The sequence below is a fragment of the Danio rerio genome, chromosome 16 (genome assembly GCF_049306965.1).
Source record: "Danio rerio strain Tuebingen ecotype United States chromosome 16, GRCz12tu, whole genome shotgun sequence".
Taxonomy (NCBI): Eukaryota; Metazoa; Chordata; class Actinopteri; order Cypriniformes; family Danionidae; genus Danio; species Danio rerio.
In genome coordinates, this window is record NC_133191.1 from 30,234,644 (window position 1) to 30,257,431 (window position 22,788).

General features: G+C 45.5%; 1 protein-coding gene across 4 annotated transcripts in view; it reads right to left on the bottom strand.

Moving 5' to 3' along the window:
• Positions 1-14,607: 14,607 nt before the first annotated feature.
• tmem245 (transmembrane protein 245) overlaps positions 14,608-22,788 on the bottom strand; it is a 34,985-nt gene continuing 26,804 nt past the window's right edge. For 2 of the 4 annotated variants that reach the window (XR_012392116.1, XR_012392115.1), the window contains 4 exons: positions 21,309-22,774; positions 18,994-19,168; positions 18,266-18,460; positions 14,608-16,111 (listed from right to left, as the gene is read on the bottom strand). Coding sequence is in view for 2 of the 4 variants with exons in the window: in XM_009292372.5 (XP_009290647.4) it covers positions 16,066-16,111; positions 18,266-18,460; positions 18,994-19,168; positions 21,309-21,409 (517 nt within the window). In the remaining 2 variants the exon portion in view is untranslated. The remainder of the gene's footprint in view (positions 16,112-18,265; positions 18,461-18,993; positions 19,169-21,308; positions 22,775-22,788) is intronic. The other 2 variants (XM_009292372.5, XM_001340361.10) reach the window with 1 other exon arrangement.

Genomic DNA, 22,788 nt, shown 5'->3' on the forward strand with positions numbered 1-22,788 from the left:
TGGCCTGCACCTGGTTGTCTGAAACGACTGGCCTGAACCTGCTAATCTGAAATGACTGGCCTGAAATGAATGGCCTGAACCTGTATGTCTGAAATTACTGCCCTGAAACGACTGGCCTGAACCTGCTGGTCTGAAACGATAAGCCTGAAATGACTGACCTGAACCTGCTGGTCTGAAACGACTGGCCTGAACCTGCTGGTCTGAAATGACTAGTCTGAAAAGACTGGCCTGAACCTGCTGGTCTGAAATGACTGGCCTGAACCTGCTTTTCTAAGATGACTGGAATGACCTTGCTGGTCTGAAACCACTGGAATGAAAAGACTGGCCTGAACCTGCTGGTCTAAAAGGACTGGCCTAAAACTGCTGTTCTGAAAGGACTGGCCTGAACCTGCTGGTTTGAAAGGACTGGCCTGAACCTGCTGGTCTGAAATGACTGGCCTGAACCTGCTTTTCTAAGATGACTGGAATGACCTTGCTGGTCTGAAACCACTGGAATGAAATGACTGGCCTGAACCTGCTGGTCTAAAAGGACTGGCCTAAAACTGCTGTTCTGAAAGGACTGGCCTGAACCTGCTGGTCTGAAAGGACTGGCCTGAACCTGCTGGTCTAAAATTATTGGCCTGAACTTGCTGGTCTTAAACGACGGGCCTAAAACGACGGGCCTGAACCTTCTGGTCTGAAATGACAGGCCTGAACCTACTAGTCGGAAGTGACTGGCCTGAACCTGCTGGTCTAAAATGACTGGCCTGAACTTGCTGGTCTTAAACGACTGGCCTAAAACAACGGGCCTGAACCTGCTGGTCTGAAATGACTGGCCTGATCCTGCTGGTCTGAAACGACAGGCCTAAACCTGCTGGTCTGAAATGACTGGCCTGAACCTGTTGGTCTGACATGACGGGCCTGAACCTGCTTTTCTAAGATGACTGGAATGAACTTGCTGGTCTAAAACCACTGGAATGAAATGACTGGCCTGAACCTGCTGGTCTAAAAGTACTGGCCTGAAACTGCTGGTCTGAAAGGACTGGACTGAACCTGCTGGTCTGAAATGACAGGCCTGAACCTACTGGTCGGAAGTGACTGGCCTGAACCTGCTGGTCTAAAATGACTGGCCTGAACTTGCTGGTCTTAAACAACTGACCTAAAAAGACAGGCCTGAACCTGCAGGTCTGAAATTACTGGCCTGAACCTGCTGGTCTGAAATGACGGGCCTGAACCTGCTGGTCTGAAATGACTGGCCTGAACCTGCTGGTCTGAAACGACTGGCCTGAACCTGCTGCTCTGAAACAACTAGCCTGAAATGACTGACCTGAACCTTCTGGTCTGAAATAACGGGCCTGAACCTGCTTTTCTGAAATGACTGGAATGAACTTGCTGATCTGAAACCACTGGACTGAAACGACTGGCCTGAACCTGCTGGTCTGAAACGACTGGCCTGAAACTGCTGGTCTAAAAGGATTGGCTTGAAACTGCTGATCTGAAATGTCTGGCCTGAACCTGCTGGTCTGAAGCGACTGGCCTGAAAGGGCTGGCCTGAACCTGCTGGTCTAAAACGACTGGCCTGAAACTGCTGGTCTAAAAGGACTGGCCTGAAACTGCTGTTCTGATATGTCTGGCCTGAACCTGCTGGTCTGAAGCGACTGGCCTGAAAGGGCTGGCCTGAACCTGCTGGTCTAAAACTACTGGCCTGAACTTGCTGGTCTGAAACAACTGGCCTGAACCTGCTGATCTGAAATGACTCACCTGAAACTGCTGGTCTGAAAGGACTGAGCTGAACCTGCTGTTCTGAAATGACTGGCCTGAACCTGCTGATCTGAAACAACTAGACTGAAATGACTGGCCTGAACCTGCTGGTCTGAAATGACTGGCCTGAACCTACTGGTCGGAAGCGACTGGCCTGAACTTGCTGGTCTTAAACGACAGGCCTAAAACGACGGGACTGAACCTGCTGGTCTGAAATGACTGGCCTGAACCTGCTGGTCTTAAATGACTGGCCTTAACCTGCTGGTCTGAAACGACTGGCCTGAACCTGCTGGTCTGAAACGACTGGCCTGAACCTGCTGGTCTGAAACGACTAGCTTGAAATGACTGGCCTGAACCTTCTGGTCTGAAATGACAGGCCTGAACCTACTAGTCGGAAGTGACTGGCCTGAACCTGCTGGTCTAAAATGACTGGCCTGAACTTGCTGGTCTTAAACGACTGGCCTAAAACAACGGGCCTGAACCTGCTGGTCTGAAATGACTGGCCTGATCCTGCTGGTCTGAAACGACGGGCCTAAACCTGCTGGTCTGAAATGACTGGCCTGAACCTGTTGGTCTGACATGACGGGCCTGAACCTGCTTTTCTAAGATGACTGGAATGAACTTGCTGGTCTAAAACCACTGGAATGAAATGACTGGCCTGAACCTGCTGGTCTAAAAGTACTGGCCTGAAACTGCTGGTCTGAAAGGACTGGACTGAACCTGCTGGTCTGAAATAACAGGCCTGAACCTACTGGTCAGAAGTGACTGGCCTGAACCTGCTGGTCTAAAATGACTGGCCTGAACTTGCTGGTCTAAAACGACTGACCTAAAACGACAGGCCTGAACCTGCTGGTCTGAAATTACTGGCCTGAACCTGCTGGTCTGAAATGACGGGCCTGAACCTGCTGGTCTGAAACGACTGGCCTGAACCTGCTGGTCTGAAACGACTGGCCTGAACCTGCTGGTCTGAAACAACTAGCCTGAAATGACTGACCTGAACCTTCTGATCTGAAATGACGGGCCTGAACCTGCTTTTCTGAAATGACTGGAATGAACTTGCTGATCTGAAACCACTGGACTGAAACGACTGGCCTGAACCTGCTGGTCTGAAACGACTGGCCTGAAACTGCTGGTCTAAAAGGATTGGCTTGAAACTGCTGATCTGAAATGTCTGGCCTGAACCTGCTGGTCTGAAGCGACTGGCCTGAAAGGGCTGGCCTGAACCTGCTGGTCTAAAACGACTGGCCTGAAACTGCTGGTCTAAAAGGACTGGCCTGAAACTGCTGTTCTGATATGTCTGGCCTGAACCTGCTGGTCTGAAGCGACTGGCCTGAAAGGGCTGGCCTGAACCTGCTGGTCTGAAACAACTGGCCTGAACCTGCTGGTCTGAAATGACTCACCTGAAACTGCTGGTCTGAAAGGACTGAGCTGAACCTGCTGTTCTGAAATGACTGGCCTGAACCTGCTGATCTGAAACAACTAGACTGAAATGACTGGCCTGAACCTGCTGGTCTGAAATGACTGGCCTGAACCTACTGGTCGGAAGCGACTGGCCTGAACTTGCTGGTCTTAAACGACAGGCCTAAAACGACGGGACTGAACCTGCTGGTCTGAAATGACTGGCCTGAACCTGCTGGTCTTAAATGACTGGCCTTAACCTGCTGGTCTGAAACGACTGGCCTGAACCTGCTGGTCTGAAACGACTGGCCTGAACCTGCTGGTCTGAAACGACTAGCTTGAAATGACTGGCCTGAACCTGCTGGTCTGAAATGACTGGCCTGAAAGGGCTGGCCTGAACTTGCTGGTCTAAAACTGATGGTCTGAAACAACTGGCCAAAACCTACTGGTCAGAAACGACTGTCCTGAAACTGCTTGTCTGAAAGGACTGGTCTGAAACGACTGGCCTGAACCTGCCGATCTGAAACTGCTAGTCTGAAACGACTGGCCTTAACCTGCTAGTCTGAAACGACTGGTCTGAAGCAACTGGCCTGAAAGGGCTGGCCTAAACCTGCTGGTCTGAAACGACTAGCCTAAACTTGCTGGTCTGAAACCACTGGCCTGAAATGACTGGCTTGAACCTGTTGGTCTGTAACGACTAGTCTGAAAAGACCGTCTTGAACCTGCTGGTCTGAAAAGACTGGCCTAAACCTGCTGGTCTGAAACGACTGGCCTGAACTTGCTGGTCTGAAATGACTAGCCTGAAATGGCTGGCCTAAACCTGCTGGTCTGAAATGACTGGCCTGAACTTTCTGGTCTAAAACTGATGGTCTGAAACAACTGGCCAAAACCTGCTGGTCAGAAACGACTGTCCTGAAACTGCTAGTCTGAAATGACTGGCCTGAAACTGCTTGTCTGAAAGGACTGGTCTGAAACGACTGGCCTGAACCTGCCGATCTGAACTGCTTTTCTGAAACGACTGGCCTGAACCTGCTAGTTTGAAACGACTGGTCTGAAGCAACTGGCCTGAAAGGGCTGGCCTGAACCTGCTGGTCTGAAACGACTAAACTGAACTTGCTGGTCTGAAACCACTGGCCTGAAATGACTGGCTTGAACCTGTTGGTCTGTAACGACTAGTCTGAAAAGACCGTCTTGAACCTGCTGGTCTGAAAAGACTGGCCTGAACCTGCTGGTATGAAACAACTAGCCTGAACCTGCTTTTCTAAGATGACTGGAATGAACTTGCTGGTCTGAAACCACTGGAATGAAATAACTGGCCTGAACCTGCTGGTCTAAAAGGACTGGCCTGAAACTGCTGGTCTGAAATGACAGGCCTGAACCTACTGGTGGGAAGCGACTGGCCTGAACCTGGTGGTCTAAAATGACGGGCCTGAACCTGCTTTTCTGAAATGACTGGAATGACCTTGCTGATCTGAAACCACTGGACTGAAACGACTGGCCTGAACCTGCTGGTCTAAAACGACTGGCCTGAAACTGCTGATCTAAAAGGACTGGCTTGAAACTGCTGTTCTGAAATGTCTGGCCTGAACCTGCTGGTCTGAAGCGACTGGCCTGAAAGGGCTGGCCTGAACCTGCTGGTATAAAACGACTGGCCTGAAACTGCTGGTCTAAAAGGACTGGCCTGAAACTGCTGTTCTGAAAGGACTGGCCTGAACCTGCTGGTTTGAAAGGACTGGCCTGAACCTGCTGGTCTGAAATGACTGGCCTGAACCTGCTTTTCTAAGATGACTGGAATGACCTTGCTGGTCTGAAACCACTGGAATGAAATGACTGGCCTGAACCTGCTGGTCTAAAAGGACTGGCCTAAAACTGCTGTTCTGAAAGGACTGGCCTGAACCTGCTGGTCTGAAAGGACTGGCCTGAACCTGCTGGTCTAAAATTATTGGCCTGAACTTGCTGGTCTTAAACGACGGGCCTAAAACGACGGGCCTGAACCTTCTGGTCTGAAATGACAGGCCTGAACCTACTAGTCGGAAGTGACTGGCCTGAACCTGCTGGTCTAAAATGACTGGCCTGAACTTGCTGGTCTTAAACGACTGGCCTAAAACAACGGGCCTGAACCTGCTGGTCTGAAATGACTGGCCTGATCCTGCTGGTCTGAAACGACAGGCCTAAACCTGCTGGTCTGAAATGACTGGCCTGAACCTGTTGGTCTGACATGACGGGCCTGAACCTGCTTTTCTAAGATGACTGGAATGAACTTGCTGGTCTAAAACCACTGGAATGAAATGACTGGCCTGAACCTGCTGGTCTAAAAGTACTGGCCTGAAACTGCTGGTCTGAAAGGACTGGACTGAACCTGCTGGTCTGAAATGACAGGCCTGAACCTACTGGTCGGAAGTGACTGGCCTGAACCTGCTGGTCTAAAATGACTGGCCTGAACTTGCTGGTCTTAAACAACTGACCTAAAAAGACAGGCCTGAACCTGCAGGTCTGAAATTACTGGCCTGAACCTGCTGGTCTGAAATGACGGGCCTGAACCTGCTGGTCTGAAACGACTGGCCTGAACCTGCTGGTCTGAAACGACTGGCCTGAACCTGCTGCTCTGAAACAACTAGCCTGAAATGACTGACCTGAACCTTCTGGTCTGAAATAACGGGCCTGAACCTGCTTTTCTGAAATGACTGGAATGAACTTGCTGATCTGAAACCACTGGACTGAAACGACTGGCCTGAACCTGCTGGTCTGAAACGACTGGCCTGAAACTGCTGGTCTAAAAGGATTGGCTTGAAACTGCTGATCTGAAATGTCTGGCCTGAACCTGCTGGTCTGAAGCGACTGGCCTGAAAGGGCTGGCCTGAACCTGCTGGTCTAAAACGACTGGCCTGAAACTGCTGGTCTAAAAGGACTGGCCTGAAACTGCTGTTCTGATATGTCTGGCCTGAACCTGCTGGTCTGAAGCGACTGGCCTGAAAGGGCTGGCCTGAACCTGCTGGTCTAAAACTACTGGCCTGAACTTGCTGGTCTGAAACAACTGGCCTGAACCTGCTGATCTGAAATGACTCACCTGAAACTGCTGGTCTGAAAGGACTGAGCTGAACCTGCTGTTCTGAAATGACTGGCCTGAACCTGCTGATCTGAAACAACTAGACTGAAATGACTGGCCTGAACCTGCTGGTCTGAAATGACTGGCCTGAACCTACTGGTCGGAAGCGACTGGCCTGAACTTGCTGGTCTTAAACGACAGGCCTAAAACGACGGGACTGAACCTGCTGGTCTGAAATGACTGGCCTGAACCTGCTGGTCTTAAATGACTGGCCTTAACCTGCTGGTCTGAAACGACTGGCCTGAACCTGCTGGTCTGAAACGACTGGCCTGAACCTGCTGGTCTGAAACGACTAGCTTGAAATGACTGGCCTGAACCTTCTGGTCTGAAATGACAGGCCTGAACCTACTAGTCGGAAGTGACTGGCCTGAACCTGCTGGTCTAAAATGACTGGCCTGAACTTGCTGGTCTTAAACGACTGGCCTAAAACAACGGGCCTGAACCTGCTGGTCTGAAATGACTGGCCTGATCCTGCTGGTCTGAAACGACGGGCCTAAACCTGCTGGTCTGAAATGACTGGCCTGAACCTGTTGGTCTGACATGACGGGCCTGAACCTGCTTTTCTAAGATGACTGGAATGAACTTGCTGGTCTAAAACCACTGGAATGAAATGACTGGCCTGAACCTGCTGGTCTAAAAGTACTGGCCTGAAACTGCTGGTCTGAAAGGACTGGACTGAACCTGCTGGTCTGAAATAACAGGCCTGAACCTACTGGTCAGAAGTGACTGGCCTGAACCTGCTGGTCTAAAATGACTGGCCTGAACTTGCTGGTCTAAAACGACTGACCTAAAACGACAGGCCTGAACCTGCTGGTCTGAAATTACTGGCCTGAACCTGCTGGTCTGAAATGACGGGCCTGAACCTGCTGGTCTGAAACGACTGGCCTGAACCTGCTGGTCTGAAACGACTGGCCTGAACCTGCTGGTCTGAAACAACTAGCCTGAAATGACTGACCTGAACCTTCTGATCTGAAATGACGGGCCTGAACCTGCTTTTCTGAAATGACTGGAATGAACTTGCTGATCTGAAACCACTGGACTGAAACGACTGGCCTGAACCTGCTGGTCTGAAACGACTGGCCTGAAACTGCTGGTCTAAAAGGATTGGCTTGAAACTGCTGATCTGAAATGTCTGGCCTGAACCTGCTGGTCTGAAGCGACTGGCCTGAAAGGGCTGGCCTGAACCTGCTGGTCTAAAACGACTGGCCTGAAACTGCTGGTCTAAAAGGACTGGCCTGAAACTGCTGTTCTGATATGTCTGGCCTGAACCTGCTGGTCTGAAGCGACTGGCCTGAAAGGGCTGGCCTGAACCTGCTGGTCTGAAACAACTGGCCTGAACCTGCTGGTCTGAAATGACTCACCTGAAACTGCTGGTCTGAAAGGACTGAGCTGAACCTGCTGTTCTGAAATGACTGGCCTGAACCTGCTGATCTGAAACAACTAGACTGAAATGACTGGCCTGAACCTGCTGGTCTGAAATGACTGGCCTGAACCTACTGGTCGGAAGCGACTGGCCTGAACTTGCTGGTCTTAAACGACAGGCCTAAAACGACGGGACTGAACCTGCTGGTCTGAAATGACTGGCCTGAACCTGCTGGTCTTAAATGACTGGCCTTAACCTGCTGGTCTGAAACGACTGGCCTGAACCTGCTGGTCTGAAACGACTGGCCTGAACCTGCTGGTCTGAAACGACTAGCTTGAAATGACTGGCCTGAACCTGCTGGTCTGAAATGACTGGCCTGAAAGGGCTGGCCTGAACTTGCTGGTCTAAAACTGATGGTCTGAAACAACTGGCCAAAACCTACTGGTCAGAAACGACTGTCCTGAAACTGCTTGTCTGAAAGGACTGGTCTGAAACGACTGGCCTGAACCTGCCGATCTGAAACTGCTAGTCTGAAACGACTGGCCTTAACCTGCTAGTCTGAAACGACTGGTCTGAAGCAACTGGCCTGAAAGGGCTGGCCTAAACCTGCTGGTCTGAAACGACTAGCCTAAACTTGCTGGTCTGAAACCACTGGCCTGAAATGACTGGCTTGAACCTGTTGGTCTGTAACGACTAGTCTGAAAAGACCGTCTTGAACCTGCTGGTCTGAAAAGACTGGCCTAAACCTGCTGGTCTGAAACGACTGGCCTGAACTTGCTGGTCTGAAATGACTAGCCTGAAATGGCTGGCCTAAACCTGCTGGTCTGAAATGACTGGCCTGAACTTTCTGGTCTAAAACTGATGGTCTGAAACAACTGGCCAAAACCTGCTGGTCAGAAACGACTGTCCTGAAACTGCTAGTCTGAAATGACTGGCCTGAAACTGCTTGTCTGAAAGGACTGGTCTGAAACGACTGGCCTGAACCTGCCGATCTGAACTGCTTTTCTGAAACGACTGGCCTGAACCTGCTAGTTTGAAACGACTGGTCTGAAGCAACTGGCCTGAAAGGGCTGGCCTGAACCTGCTGGTCTGAAACGACTAGCCTGAACTTGCTGGTCTGAAACCACTGGCCTGAAATGACTGGCTTGAACCTGTTGGTCTGTAACGACTAGTCTGAAAAGACCGTCTTGAACCTGCTGGTCTGAAAAGACTGGCCTGAACCTGCTGGTATGAAACAACTAGCCTGAACCTGCTTTTCTAAGATGACTGGAATGAACTTGCTGGTCTGAAACCACTGGAATGAAATAACTGGCCTGAACCTGCTGGTCTAAAAGGACTGGCCTGAAACTGCTGGTCTGAAATGACAGGCCTGAACCTACTGGTGGGAAGCGACTGGCCTGAACCTGGTGGTCTAAAATGACGGGCCTGAACCTGCTTTTCTGAAATGACTGGAATGACCTTGCTGATCTGAAACCACTGGACTGAAACGACTGGCCTGAACCTGCTGGTCTAAAACGACTGGCCTGAAACTGCTGATCTAAAAGGACTGGCTTGAAACTGCTGTTCTGAAATGTCTGGCCTGAACCTGCTGGTCTGAAGCAACTGGCCTGAAAGGGCTGGCCTGAACCTGCTGGTATAAAACGACTGGCCTGAAACTGCTGGTCTAAAAGGACTGGCCTGAAACTGCTGTTCTGATATGTCTGGCCTGAACCTGCTGGTCTGAAGCGACTGGCCTGAAAGGGCTGGCCTGAACCTGCTGATCTAAAACTACTGGCCTGAACATGCTGGTCTGAAACAACTGGCCTGAACCTGCTGGTATGAAATGACTCGCCTGAAACTGCTGGTCTGAAAGGACTGAGCTAAACCTGCTGTTCTGAAATGACTGGCCTGAACCTGCTGATCTGAAACAACTAGACTGAAATTACTGGCCTGAACCTGCTGGTCTGAAATGACTGGCCTGAACCTACTGGTCGGAAGAGACTGGCCTGAACTTGCTGGTCTTAAACGACAGGCCTAAAATGACGGGACTGAACCTGCTGGTCTGAAATGACTGGCCTGAACCTGCTGTTCTTAAATGACTGGCCTTAACCTGCTGGTCTGAAACGACTGGCCTGAACCTGGTGGTCTGAAATGACTGGCCTGAACCTGCTGGTCTGAAACGACTAGCTTGAAATGACTGGCCTGAACCTGCTGGTCTGAAATGACTGGCCTGAACTTGCTGGTCTAAAACTGATGGTCTGAAACAACTGGCCAAAACCTGCTGGTCAGAAACGACTGTCCTGAAACTGCTTGTCTGAAAGGACTGGTCTGAAACGACTGGCTTGAACCTGCCGATCTGAAACTGCTAGTCTGAAACGACTGGTCTGAAGCAACTGGCCTGAAAGGGCTGGCCTGAACCTGCTGGTCTGAAACGACTAGCCTGAACTTGCTGGTCTGAAACCACTGGCCTGAAATGACTGGCTTGAACCTGTTGGTCTGTAACGACTAGTCTGAAAAGACCGTCTTGAACCTGCTGGTCTGAAAAGACTGGCCTAAACCTGCTGGTCTGAAACGACTGGCCTGAACTTGCTGGTCTGAAATAAATAGCCTGAAATGACTGGCCTAAACCTGCTGGTCTGAAATGACTGGCCTGAAAGGGCTGGCCTGAACTTGCTGGTCTAAAACTGATGGTCTGAAACAACTGGCCAAAACCTGCTGGTCAGAAATGACTGTCCTGAAACTGCTAGTCTGAAATGACTGGCCTGAAACTGCTTGTCTGAAATGACTGGTCTGAAACGACTGGCCTGAAGCAACTGGCCTGAAGCAACTGGCCTGAAAGGGCTGGCCTGAACCTGCTGGTCTGAAACGACTAGCCTAAACTTGCTGGTCTGAAACCACTGGCCTAAAATGACTGGCTTGAACCTGTTTGTCTGTAACAACTAGTCTGAAAAGACCGTCTTGAACCTGCTGGTCTGAAAAGACTGGCCTGAACCTGCTGGTATGAAACGACTAGCCTGAACCTGCTTTTCTAAGATGACTGGAATGAACTTGCTGGTCTGAAACCACTAGAATGAAATAACTGGCCTGAACCTGCTGGTCTAAAAGAACTGGCCTGAAACTGTTGTTCTGAAATGACTGGGCTGAACCTGCTGGTCTGAAATGACAGGCCTGAACCTACTGGTGGGAAGTGACTGACCTGAACCTGCTGGTCTAAAATGACTGGCCTGAACTTGCTGGTCTTAAACGATGGGCCTAAAACGACGGGCCTGAACCTGCTTTTCTAAGATGACTGGAATGAACTTGCTGGTCTGAAATGACTGGCCTGAACCTACTGGTCTGAAGCGACTGGCCTGAAAGGGCTGGCCTGAACATGCTGTTCTAAAACGACTGGCCTGAACTTGCTGGTCTAAAACGACTGGCCTAAAACTGATGGTCTGAAACAACTGGCCTAAACCTGCTGATCAGAAACGACTGGGCTGAAACTGCTAATCTGAAATGACTGGCCTGAAACTGCTAGTCTGAAACGACTGGCCTGAACGTGCTGGTCTGATACGACTGGTCTAAAGCAACTGGCCTGAAAGGGCTGGCCTGAGCCTGCTGGTCTGAAACAACTGGCCTAAACCTGTTGGTCTGAAACGACTGACCTGAACTTGCTGATCTGACGACTGGCCTGAACCTGCTGGACTGAAACGACTGGCCTAAACCTGCTGATCTGAAACGACTGACCTGAACCTGCTGGTCTGAAATGACTGGCCTGAACCTACTGGACTGAAGCGACTGGTCTGAAGCGACTGGTCTGAGGCAACTGGTCTGAAGCGACTGTTCTGAAGCAACTGGTCTGAAGCGACTGGCCTGAAAGGGCTGGCCTGAACTTTCTGGTCTGAAATGACTGGCCTGAACCTGCTGGTCTGAAACGAAAGGCCTAAACCTACTGGTCTGAAATGACTGGCCTGAACCTGCTGGTCTGAAATGACTGGCCTGAAACTGCTGGTCTGAAACGACTGGCCTAAACCTACTGGTCTGAAATGACTGGCCTGAACCTGCTGGTCTGAAATGACTAGCCTGAAAGGACTGGCCTGAACCTGCTGGTCTGAAACGACTGGCCTAAACCTACTGGTCTGAAATGACTGGCCTGAACCTGCTAGTCTGAAATGACTGGCCTGAACCTGCTGGTCTGAAACGACTGGCCTGAACCTGCTGGTCTGAAACGACTGGCCTAAACCTGCTGGTCTGAAATGACTGGCCTGAACCTGCTGGTCTGAAACAACAGGCCTGAACCTGCTGGCCTGTAAGGTCTGGCCTGAACCTGCTGTTCTGAAATGATTGGCCTAAACCTGCTGGTCTGAAACAACTAAACTGAAATTACTGGCGTGAACCTGCTGGTCTGAAATGACTGACCTGAACCATCTGGTCTGAAGCGACTGGCCTGAACCTGCTGGTCTGAAACGACTGGCCTGAACCTACTGGTCTGAAGCGACTGGCCTGAAAGGGCTGGCCTGAACCTGCTGGTCTAAAACAACTGTCCTGAACTTGCTGGTCTAAAACAACTAGCCTGAACTTGCTGGTCTGAAACCAGTTGCCTAAACCTGTTGATCTGAAATAACTTGCCTGTAACTGCTGGTCTGAAGCGACTGGCCTGTACCTGCTGGTCTGAAATGACTGGCCTGAAAGGGCTGGCCTGAACCTGCTGGTCTAAAACGAATGGCCTGAAACTGCTGGTCTAAAAGAACTGGCCTGAACCTGCTGGTCTGAAACAACTGGCCTAAACCTGTTGGTCTGAAACGACTGACCTGAACTTGCTGATCTGACGACTGGCCTGAACCTGCTGGACTGAAACGACTGGCCTAAACCTACTGGTCTGAAATGACTGGCCTGAACCTGCTGGTCTGAAATGACTTGCCTGAACCTACTGGTCTGAAGCGACTAGCCTGAAAGGACTGGCCTGAACCTGCTGGTCTGAAACGACTGGCCTAAACCTACTGGTCTGAAATGACTGGCCTGAACCTGCTGGTCTGAAATGACTGGCCTGAACCTGCTGGTCTGAAACGACTGGCCTAAACCTACTGGTCTGAAATGACTGGCCTGAACCTGCTGGTCTGAAATGACTGGCCTGAACCTGCTGGTCTGAAATGACTGGCCTGAACCTGCTGGTCTGAAACAACAGGCCTGAACCTGCTGGCCTGTAAGGTCTGGCCTGAACCTGCTGTTCTGAAATGATTGGCCTAAACCTGCTGGTCTGAAACAACTAGACTGAAATTACTGGCGTGAACCTGCTGGTCTGAAATGACTGACCTGAACCATCTGGTCTGAAGCGACTGGCCTGAACCTGCTGGTCTGAAACGACTGGCCTGAACCTACTGGTCTGAAGCGACTGGCCTGAAAGGGCTGGCCTGAACCTGCTGGTCTAAAACAACTGTCCTGAACTTGCTGGTCTAAAACAACTAGCCTGAACTTGCTGGTCTGAAACCAGTTGCCTAAACCTGTTGATCTGAAATAACTTGCCTGTAACTGCTGGTCTGAAGCGACTGGCCTGTACCTGCTGGTCTGAAATGACTGGCCTGAAAGGGCTGGCCTGAACCTGCTGGTCTAAAACGATTGGCCTGAAACTGCTGGTCTAAAAGAACTGGCCTGATCCTGCTGGTCTGAAACAACTGGCCTAAACCTGTTGGTCTGAAACGACTGACCTGAACTTGCTGATCTGACGACTGGCCTGAACCTGCTGGACTGAAACGACTGGCCTAAACCTGCTGGTCTGAAACGACTGACCTGAACCTGCTGGTCTGAAATGACTGGCCTGAACCTACTAGTCTGAAGCGACTGGTCTGAAGCGACTGGTCTGAGGCAACTGGTCTGAAGCGACTGGTCTGAAGCGACTGGTCTGAAGCGACTGGCCTGAAGCAACTGGTCTGAAGCGACTGGCCTGAAAGGACTGGCCTGAACCTGCTGGTCTGAAACGAAAGGCCTAAACCTACTGGTCTGAAATGACTGGCCTGAACCTGCTGGTCTAAAATGACTGGCCTGAAACTGCTGGTCTGAAATGACTGGCCTGAAACTGCTGGTCTGAAATGACTGGCCTGAAACTGCTGGTCTGAAACGACTGGCCTAAACCTACTGGTCTGAAATGACTGGCCTGAACCTGCTGATCTGAAACGACTGGCCTAAACCTACTGATCTGAAATGACTGGCCTGAACCTGCTGGTCTGAAATGACTGGCCTGAACCTGCTGGTCTGAAACAACAGGCCTGAACCTGCTGGCCTGTAAGGACTGGCCTGAACCTGCTGTTCTGAAATGATTGGCCTAAACCTGCTGGTCTGAAACAACTAGACTGAAATTACTGGCGTGAACCTGCTGGTCTGAAATGACTGACCTGAACCATCTGGTCTGAAGCGACTGGCCTGAACCTGCTGGTCTGAAACGACTGGCCTGAACCTTATGGTCTGATGCGACTGGCCTGAAAGGGCTGGCCTGAACCTGCTGGTCTAAAACAACTGTCCTGAACTTGCTGGTCTAAAACAACTGGCCTGAACTTGCTGGTCTGAAACGATTGGCCTAAACCTGTTGGTCTGAAACAACTTGCCTGAACCTGCTGGTCTGAAATGACTGGCCTGTACCTACTGGTCTGAAATGACTGGCCTGTACCTGCTGGTCTGAAATGACTGGCCTGTACCTGCTGGTCTGAAACGATTGGCCTGAACCTGCTAGTATGATTCAGCAGGCCTAAATATATCCCATTAATCTGCTGGTCTGAAATGACTGACCTGAACCAGCTGGTCTGAATCAGCTGGCCTAAATGTCCAAATGACTGGCCTGAACCTGCTTGTCTGAATAATCTGCTGGTCTGCAGCTACTGGCTTAAACCTGCTAGTCTGATTCTAGGTTGCTAGTCCAGACAGCTGGTCTGCAGCTTTCATGTATTATTCTGTGGTCTTCAGTGACATTCAAGATCAACTTAGATTCTTTGACATCTCAAGCCTATATTATTTGGCTTTGTGTATTCAAAAAGATAAAAAGACACAACTATTTAAAATGTAGTCAGTTTTATTAAAATATGTTATTAGTGACCCCATCTCCACTCTTTTCACATTAAAAATATAATAAAGCCATGCTTGTAATGTGCCATCACAACAATTAACCAAATTATATATCAATTATTTGGTAAAACTGAAAAAACAATACATCCACTTTCACTCTTCATCGACAACTTTTCCAAAACACACTTTTTGCATATTCTAGCCAAAATAAAGTGGAAAAACAAATAATGGGAAACAGCAGAGTAAGTATTTCTTCTGTTCAGTGCAATTTATTCAAGCTTGACTTGGAGCCATCTCTACTCTCCTGTAAACAAGCATTATCATTTCTGCCAGCAGCATTTGTCTTTAATGCTACCAAAGCTGTATCTCTGCACACTGCTTAAACGTCAGAACACAAAACAATACATTAAGCAAATAGTGCTGTTTGTACAAAGAGGAATTACCATATATTAATATAAAAACAGGGATTTTAATAAAGCTATGCGATGGAAGTGAAATAAAATCAATGCGGAACAATTGAAGAAATGCATCATAGTACATCAATCTCACAATGTACCTCACTCAGATTCAGCCCAAGAACAACACAAACTTAAAAATGCATTACGACGCCTGAGGTAATGTATAAAGCTGATGGGACAACAAATAGCAATATAAATATACAACTATGTGAGATGGCAACACTCTAGGAGTTTCACATTGTTTCAGTTAAGCTACTTTACAGTATACAGAATTTGTTCATGAACAAATACTCCTGAAAAAGGATATTTGTATAGGTTTAGTGCTGCTAAATTATTCTGTTGAGTTTCATTCTATGTAAAATCAAATACAACAAACCTGATAGAGAAAATTCATGTAATTCTATGGGCAGTAGAACATGAACTGTATATGTTTGAGTTCAGAAAGATATAACACTGTTTAAATAGTAGGATCAGGGAGTAAAGTCTGTTCATAAACAACAGTGCCAAACACATCCACAATATGGGATAAGATATCAGTTTGTATAAAAAAAAAATCTGTGATTTACCGCCTAAATGGGACATTGGTGAACTGTTACAGTAAAGCATAATGTAAACATATAGTGTTGTGAGTATGCTAACTGATAGCATCATTCGCCAGTGCAGTGCTAGACAAAGCACAGGCCTGCTAACTAAACTTTGCACTGGAGTGTGCAAGCAGTACAGCCTTTTTGGAGCCTGGTGTCCTAGCATTACACAAATTTAGCATCACAGTGCTAAGTGCTAAATGAACTGTTAGCACAGAAGTCGACATCGAGGGGCATCATTATGCTATGTGCTATGAGAGCTACATTTGCGAAGAATGTAGCGTGTGAACCCTTAGGGTAAAGATATGGAAAATTTGCCCTCTTTTTAAAGTCTTAAAGTGCTGTATGGGACAACCTAGAGAAGGGGGAGCTGTTAACAAGCATGACAGGCTGCTTAAATGACTCTCATTCATTGCTCCTCTTCAGCTGCATTGGGGTTTCTGCAAATGACCTGAAAATTTAGAGGAAAAAGACAGAATTAAGATGGTGATTTTAACGGGGGTAATGATAAAATGAGTTATATGTGATGAGAAGAATTTTTATGTTAATCACTTTATTGCTAACATGTGAACAGCTTATAACAAAACATGACTCTTCATGACTGCCTCATTTTATCACTGCACAGGTATTTCCAACTTCTTTTACTTTAAATGAAAGAACTTCGATGTGAATATATCAGGACACCGAACCACATCTAGTCCTGTGGATATAACTGAAAATATCTTTTTTTAACGCTCTGGCCAATTTGACAACCAATTTATTTTTTATGTAACCAGACATTCAGAACTTTTACTAGCCAAAATAAAAATATCAGAAATAACTTGATTCCCAAACTTGCTTAGCTTTTAATGTTTATTAAATTATACCTAAGAAAGTCCCTACGAAAGTCAATCATTGCCCCTTTCACACTTACAGACCTTTCTGGAAAATTACTGACAATTTGCGAAATTGTCATCGAAGTTGTTCACAATACGTGTTCTTCCACAGAATTTGTAATGTGGTCAAATGTGTAAACATTTAGCTGCGGTTCCTGCTTCTGCCTTTGGATGTCAGTAATATTGTAAAATAAGAAATGTAAGATTTTTAATTTAGGAATAATTTTTTTTCATTCTGTTTTTGACAATTGAGTACGATTGAAATTAAACCCTAAACAAATTAATTTCAACTTCGATTCAAGCAACTTTAAGGGCATGTGTTTGTTTATGAAGTACTTTCCAAGCCTTGAATCCATGTCTGAGATTCATGTACTTTTAGGTACTTTCAAGAATTGTGGGAGCCCTGGTTTGCAGATTTGAATTAATGTCATATTTGTCCTATAAGTTAACAGAATTTATTTTACTGTAAATTCCAGATATAGCCAACTCTAAAATGAGTGTTTAAAGCTAAACATGCTAAAGCTAAACAGACCGATCAGCTGTTTCCTCACAGAATTAAAGCCTCTCCTCGTTAAGATCAACCTACTTCTCACTTCAAAGATCTTTAGGATCATATAAACTAGAAGTTCCAAGAGCTCAATCAAAGCAGGGTGAATCTGCCTTCAGCCACTATGCCCCTCGCTGCTGGAATCAGCTTCCAGAAATGATCAGATGTGCTCCAACATTAGGCACATTCAAATCAAGACTGAAAACACATCTGTTTAGCTGTGCCTTTACTGAATGAGCACTGTGCTGCGTCCGACAGATCGCACTATTGTTTTTCGTTTTCTTTTTCATTCTTTTATAACCTATTTTAACTCATTTTAATTTGTTTTTATCTGTTTTTATTCATTTTTATTGTCTGCATTTTATTTTCCTAAACTTGTCTTTTTTATTCCTGTTTATGTAAAGCACTTTGAATTGCCACTGTGTATGAAATGTGCTATATAAATAAACTTGCCTTGCCTTGCCTTGCCTTGCCTTGCCTTGCCTTCAAATACGTCAAATAATGATAATGAAAATCATGCGCAAAATGGTGATCTACATTATATTATATTGTGTTTTTAAAGATGTGGCATTTCACTCAGTTATCCTTTGTTTGAGACCTGCTTCACTGCTTAAAATGCTTTTTTTAACAATGATTAAATCAAGAAGCCTTTTCTAGACAAGCAAAAATACTGTCTTATTTTCAGAAATAATCAGTTACAAGTAAGTGATTTTTTCCCTAAAACAATTATCTGCCAATGGGTTAAGTAACATAATCTTGTTTTTCACTTTGAAATAAGTTTACTTACATATTTGGGAGATTATTAATCTAAAAACAAGACAATATTGTTTTGCTTGTGTAGAAAATGCTTCTTGATTTAAGAAGTTTCAGACATTTGGACTAGAAACAAGACAAAAACTCTAAGTATGAAAAGCATTTTTGCAGTGTTAGAGCAGGATTCTGATAGTGATTTCATGCAAAGTGACAGACTTTCGACACAATTTACAAACCATAACTTCATAAATGAGAGAGTAGGTTGGTCTGTGTTACCCGTCAGGCTGATTTTTAAACTCTTGTCACGTGCACAAGTTGAGCATGAATTATTAGTTGCTGGCTATGGTTCATTAATGGCCACCATGCAGTGGTGTTTATAAAAACTAGTTTCTGTATTCTACATGTAGCACTTTTATATGAGATGTATGACCTGGTGTGATGTCCAGGAAAGTGGCTCTGCACTGGCGTTGGCTGGCTGCTGCTAGGGCTCATTAGCATGGCACTGTAGATGTTGGATGCGACCACCAGTATGCAGAGCAGGATGGGTCCAATGATGGCACCTTCCAGACCCAAATAGTACGCTCCACCTGCTACTGCGAGGCCGGTCAAATATGGATGTCCACCTCTGCACATACAAGTAATTATTTAATCTAAATAACGGTGATCGAGATTTATGAATGTACACAAACAAGAACAGAACTGAAAAACGCTGGCTTTTAAAATCAATCTTCCAAAGCATTTTTGTTTTTACATTTGAAAATATTCTAAATTTGTAATTAATGAAAAAGTTCACAAAATTTATAATTACAACAAAAAAAAAAATTTAGCATATACTTCTCACATGTTTTGACAAAAAAAAACAGAATATAAAATTAAACAGACTGTATTCAACTACTTTGTATCTTTTTTCAAAGAAATATAAATATTATAATAAGCATAGTAAGTGATTTTATTATTGGGATGGCCTGTGCAGTCATGGTTAGCTATTAAATTAATATAATTATTAATCCTCAAATTGACCCTCAAATACCATGATCAAATAATTTTACACTCCCTAAAAGTAACCCTAAAAAAAGAAATCAGGTTAGTTTACATTTCTGACAGCCCTGACCCACAATGTCGTGTATGGTTTAATCTGTAAACTGTAAACAAACACACCCTGATATGTCAGAGTATATGGCAGTGTCGACAAAGTACGTTGGCAGCAGATGGAAGAAGAGAAGCAGTAGAGCCTTCACTCCCTCAGCCTGTGCCAACCACAAATCCAACACCGCTGGAAGAGCCGCCCAGTATGTGCCCAAAAACGGCACGGCACCTAAGATTGCTGCCATTGCTGCACAAGAGAAAGACAGAAAAACAAGTAAATCGTGAGAAGCAGAAACACACACTGCATTTATTTGATTAAAACTAAAAATAATTTCTTGAAATATTAAGGTTAAGGTGAGGAAATTTGTTTCAGGGTCTGAGGCACATACACAGCATTACATAAAATGATAAATAACACATACAAATAAATAAATAATTAATAAACACTTACATATTATGATACAATAATTAAACGCAGAGGGAATAAAAGAGTTCTTGACCCAATTAATTCTGCATCTTAAAATTCTCAATCTCCTGCCTGATGGTAACATTTCAAACTCAGAGTTTACTAATGTAATGATGTGCTTTATTACAAATTTTAAAGAACCTTTTCTTTTTATTATATTTTTGAATATTGATTTGTAGGCGACGCAGTGGCGCAGTAGGTAGTGCTGTCGCCTCACAGCAAGAAGGTCGCTGGTTCAAACCTCGGCTGGTTCAGTTGGCATTTCTGTGTGCAGTTTGCATGTTGGAAGGACATCGGCTGCATAAAACATGTGTTGGATAAGTTGGCGGTTCATTCCGCTGTGGCGAACCCGGATTAATAAAGGGGCTAAGCCGAAAAGTAAATGAATGAATGAATATTGATTTGTTATTGTGATGGCAAGAAACAATGCTTCTATTATCATTCATTCATTTTCTTTTCGGCTTAGTCCCTTTATTAATCTGGGGTTGCCACAGTGGAATAAACCGGCAACGTATCCAGCATATGTTTTACGCAGGGGATGCCCTTCCAGCTGCAACCCATCTCTGGGAAACATCCACACACACTTATACACTACGGACAATTTAGCTTACCCAATTCACCAGTACTGCATGTCTTTGGACTGTGGGGGAAACCAGAGCATGCGGAGGAAACCCACGCGAACGTGGGGAGAACATCTAAACTCCACACAGAAACACCAACTGACCCAGCCGAGACTCGAACCAGCAACCTTCTTGCTGTGAGGCGACAGCACTACCTACTACGCCACTGTGTCACCCTTGCTTCTATTATTTTTATTATTACTATTATTATTATTAATTTATTTTATTAGTAGTAGTAGTAGTATTAATAATAATAATACAGTTGAAGTCAGAATTATTAACCCCCCCCCCCCCCCCCCCCCCCCCTTTTTTTTTTTATAAATATTTCCCAAATTATGTTTAACAGAGCAAGGACATTTTCACAATATTTCCTATATTATTTTTTCTTCTGGAGTAAGTCATCAGCTAGAATAAAAGCCGCTTTTTATTTTTTTCAAAAACATTTTTAGGACAAAATGATTAGCCCCTTTAAGCCATTTATTTTTTAGATAGTCTACAGAACAAACCATCATTAAACAATAACTTGCCAACTTTTCCCTTTTTTATCCAATATAGGTAATATATGTAAGCAGTGGCGCAGTAGGTATTGCTGTTGCCTCACAGCAATAAGGTTGCTGGGTTGCTGGTTGGAGCTTCGGCTCAGTTGGCATTTCTGTGTGGAGTTTGGATGTTCTCCCTGCGTTCGCGTGGGTTTCCTTCGGGTGCTCTGGTTTCCCCCACAGTCCAAAGACATGCAGTACAGGTGAATTGGGTAGGCTAAATTGTCCGTAGTGTATGAGTGTGTGTGTGAATGACTGTGTGTGGATGTTCCCAGAGATGTGTTGCAGCTGGAAGGACATCGGCTGCGTAAAAATGTGCTGGATAAGTTGGTGGTTCGTTCCGCTGTGGCGACCCCGGATTAATAAAGGGACTAAGCCGACAAAAAAATGAATGAATGAATGAATGAACAAAACCTATTTAAGAAACAGATATATTTATAAAAACTATTATTTTAGTCTCCAAACATCTTTACAAATAGAAAGATAATACATTTACATTCATGCAAAATTCTGGGATTTGGCTTCAGTACTGACTAATCTAATGTATATGCAAAAATAGAATATTATTAAATTTGCTGCCCATATTTATGTATCGCCCCAATATAAATTCTATTTTACAATAACAGTATAATAAAGTAATAATACACTGGCAATCATGAAAAGAAAGTCATCTAGAAATTACCACCGCTAGTGTTAATGTGCAAAACATGCGTTGAGAAACATGCTCAAGACAGGAAGTGGAAATCTGTATTTTAATCTTACCAGAAGGTATGAAGACAATGTTGATGCCAAATATTGTGTGTGTGAGCCAAGTGTACAGGCCATAGAATCCAGCCATCTTCAGAGAAGCATCAAACACACCCCTGCACAGAAAACACACTGAGACACAGAGTAAACACAAAAAAAAGCCTTTTCTCTCCTTAGTTTACCTATATACCTCCCCTTAGCATATATCTCCTTAGTACCTAGAGTACCTATATTTCTCTCTTTAGTTCACCTGTATACTGGTGTGATCATCTAATTTTCTAATGGATTACCTCTGTGCATTCTGGGTAATGGCGGCATCAGCACACAAACACTGTGCTCACAGTTAAAGAAAACACTTTCACAGCTCCTGACATTTTCTATGAAGGAAAATGTGTGATTGGGCTTTAAAAAAACACCTAACAGATGTTTATATCTAAGCCAATTACATTATGCTAATTTGAAGTGGAGAAACTAGGAATTAAGCATATTTCTCAAGGGCACCGCAGTGCTGGCAGGATAGTGACCCTATTCAGTCTAATTTTTTTCTGGGTCGCTCTTACCTGCAGATGAACCCTCCAAATTTTAACCAGCACATTATTACCAGTCAATTTCACTCGCATTTCAATTGTTCTGATAACCCGTGTTAAATCGTCTGTACAAATGCTAATTTGTCAGATGGAGATGGAACAGTCTTGCCCTCTTGTGGCAGTTGCATAGTACAGCGTCTTTGACTGGCGTTAATGGGAAAGTTCAGCCAAAAATAAAAGGTCTGTCAGTATTTACTCACCAGTTTCAAAACAATGAGTTTGTTTGAATAAACAAAATATCCTTAAAAATACTGTATGGAAAGAAAAAAAACATCTCAATCTAAATCTTGTAATACAATTTACAATCAACAAAAAATAAAAACAAGCAACATGGTGGCTCAGTGGTTAACACTGTTGCTGGTTCGAGTCCCGACTGGGCCAGTTGGCAATTCTGTGCGCCTGGAAGGGCATCTGATGTGTAAAACACATGCTGGCTAAGTTGGTGGTTCATTCCACTGTGGTGACCGTTGAAGAATAAAGGGACTAAGCCAAAGGATAATAAATGAATAAATAAAAACAGATTACTTCCCATAAACCAGTTTTCAGTTTTAATCTGTTTTTCTGGTTTACATCTTAATTATTTATTTAAACTGTTGTAAAAATCGTAATAATGACAAAAAAATACTAATTTGTGCATCTCCTAACCTCCGTTTGCAGCCATGCTGTGGTTGTAGACTGTGTATTCTGGGAAATTTTCTTACCCTGAAAGTATGGTCCCTGAAAAATCTCCATTACAAGAGGTATCTAGCCCTTCCCCTTAGCACAATGCCTTCAACCTAAAGAGAATTGGAACACCCCTAGTCCTATGCGTGAACATGCAAAATTAAGGGCGGAGAAAAGAGGAAGGGCTAAGGGGTAGAATTGGGATTGGGCCTTCCAGAACCACACTTAAAACTATGGGTTAAGAA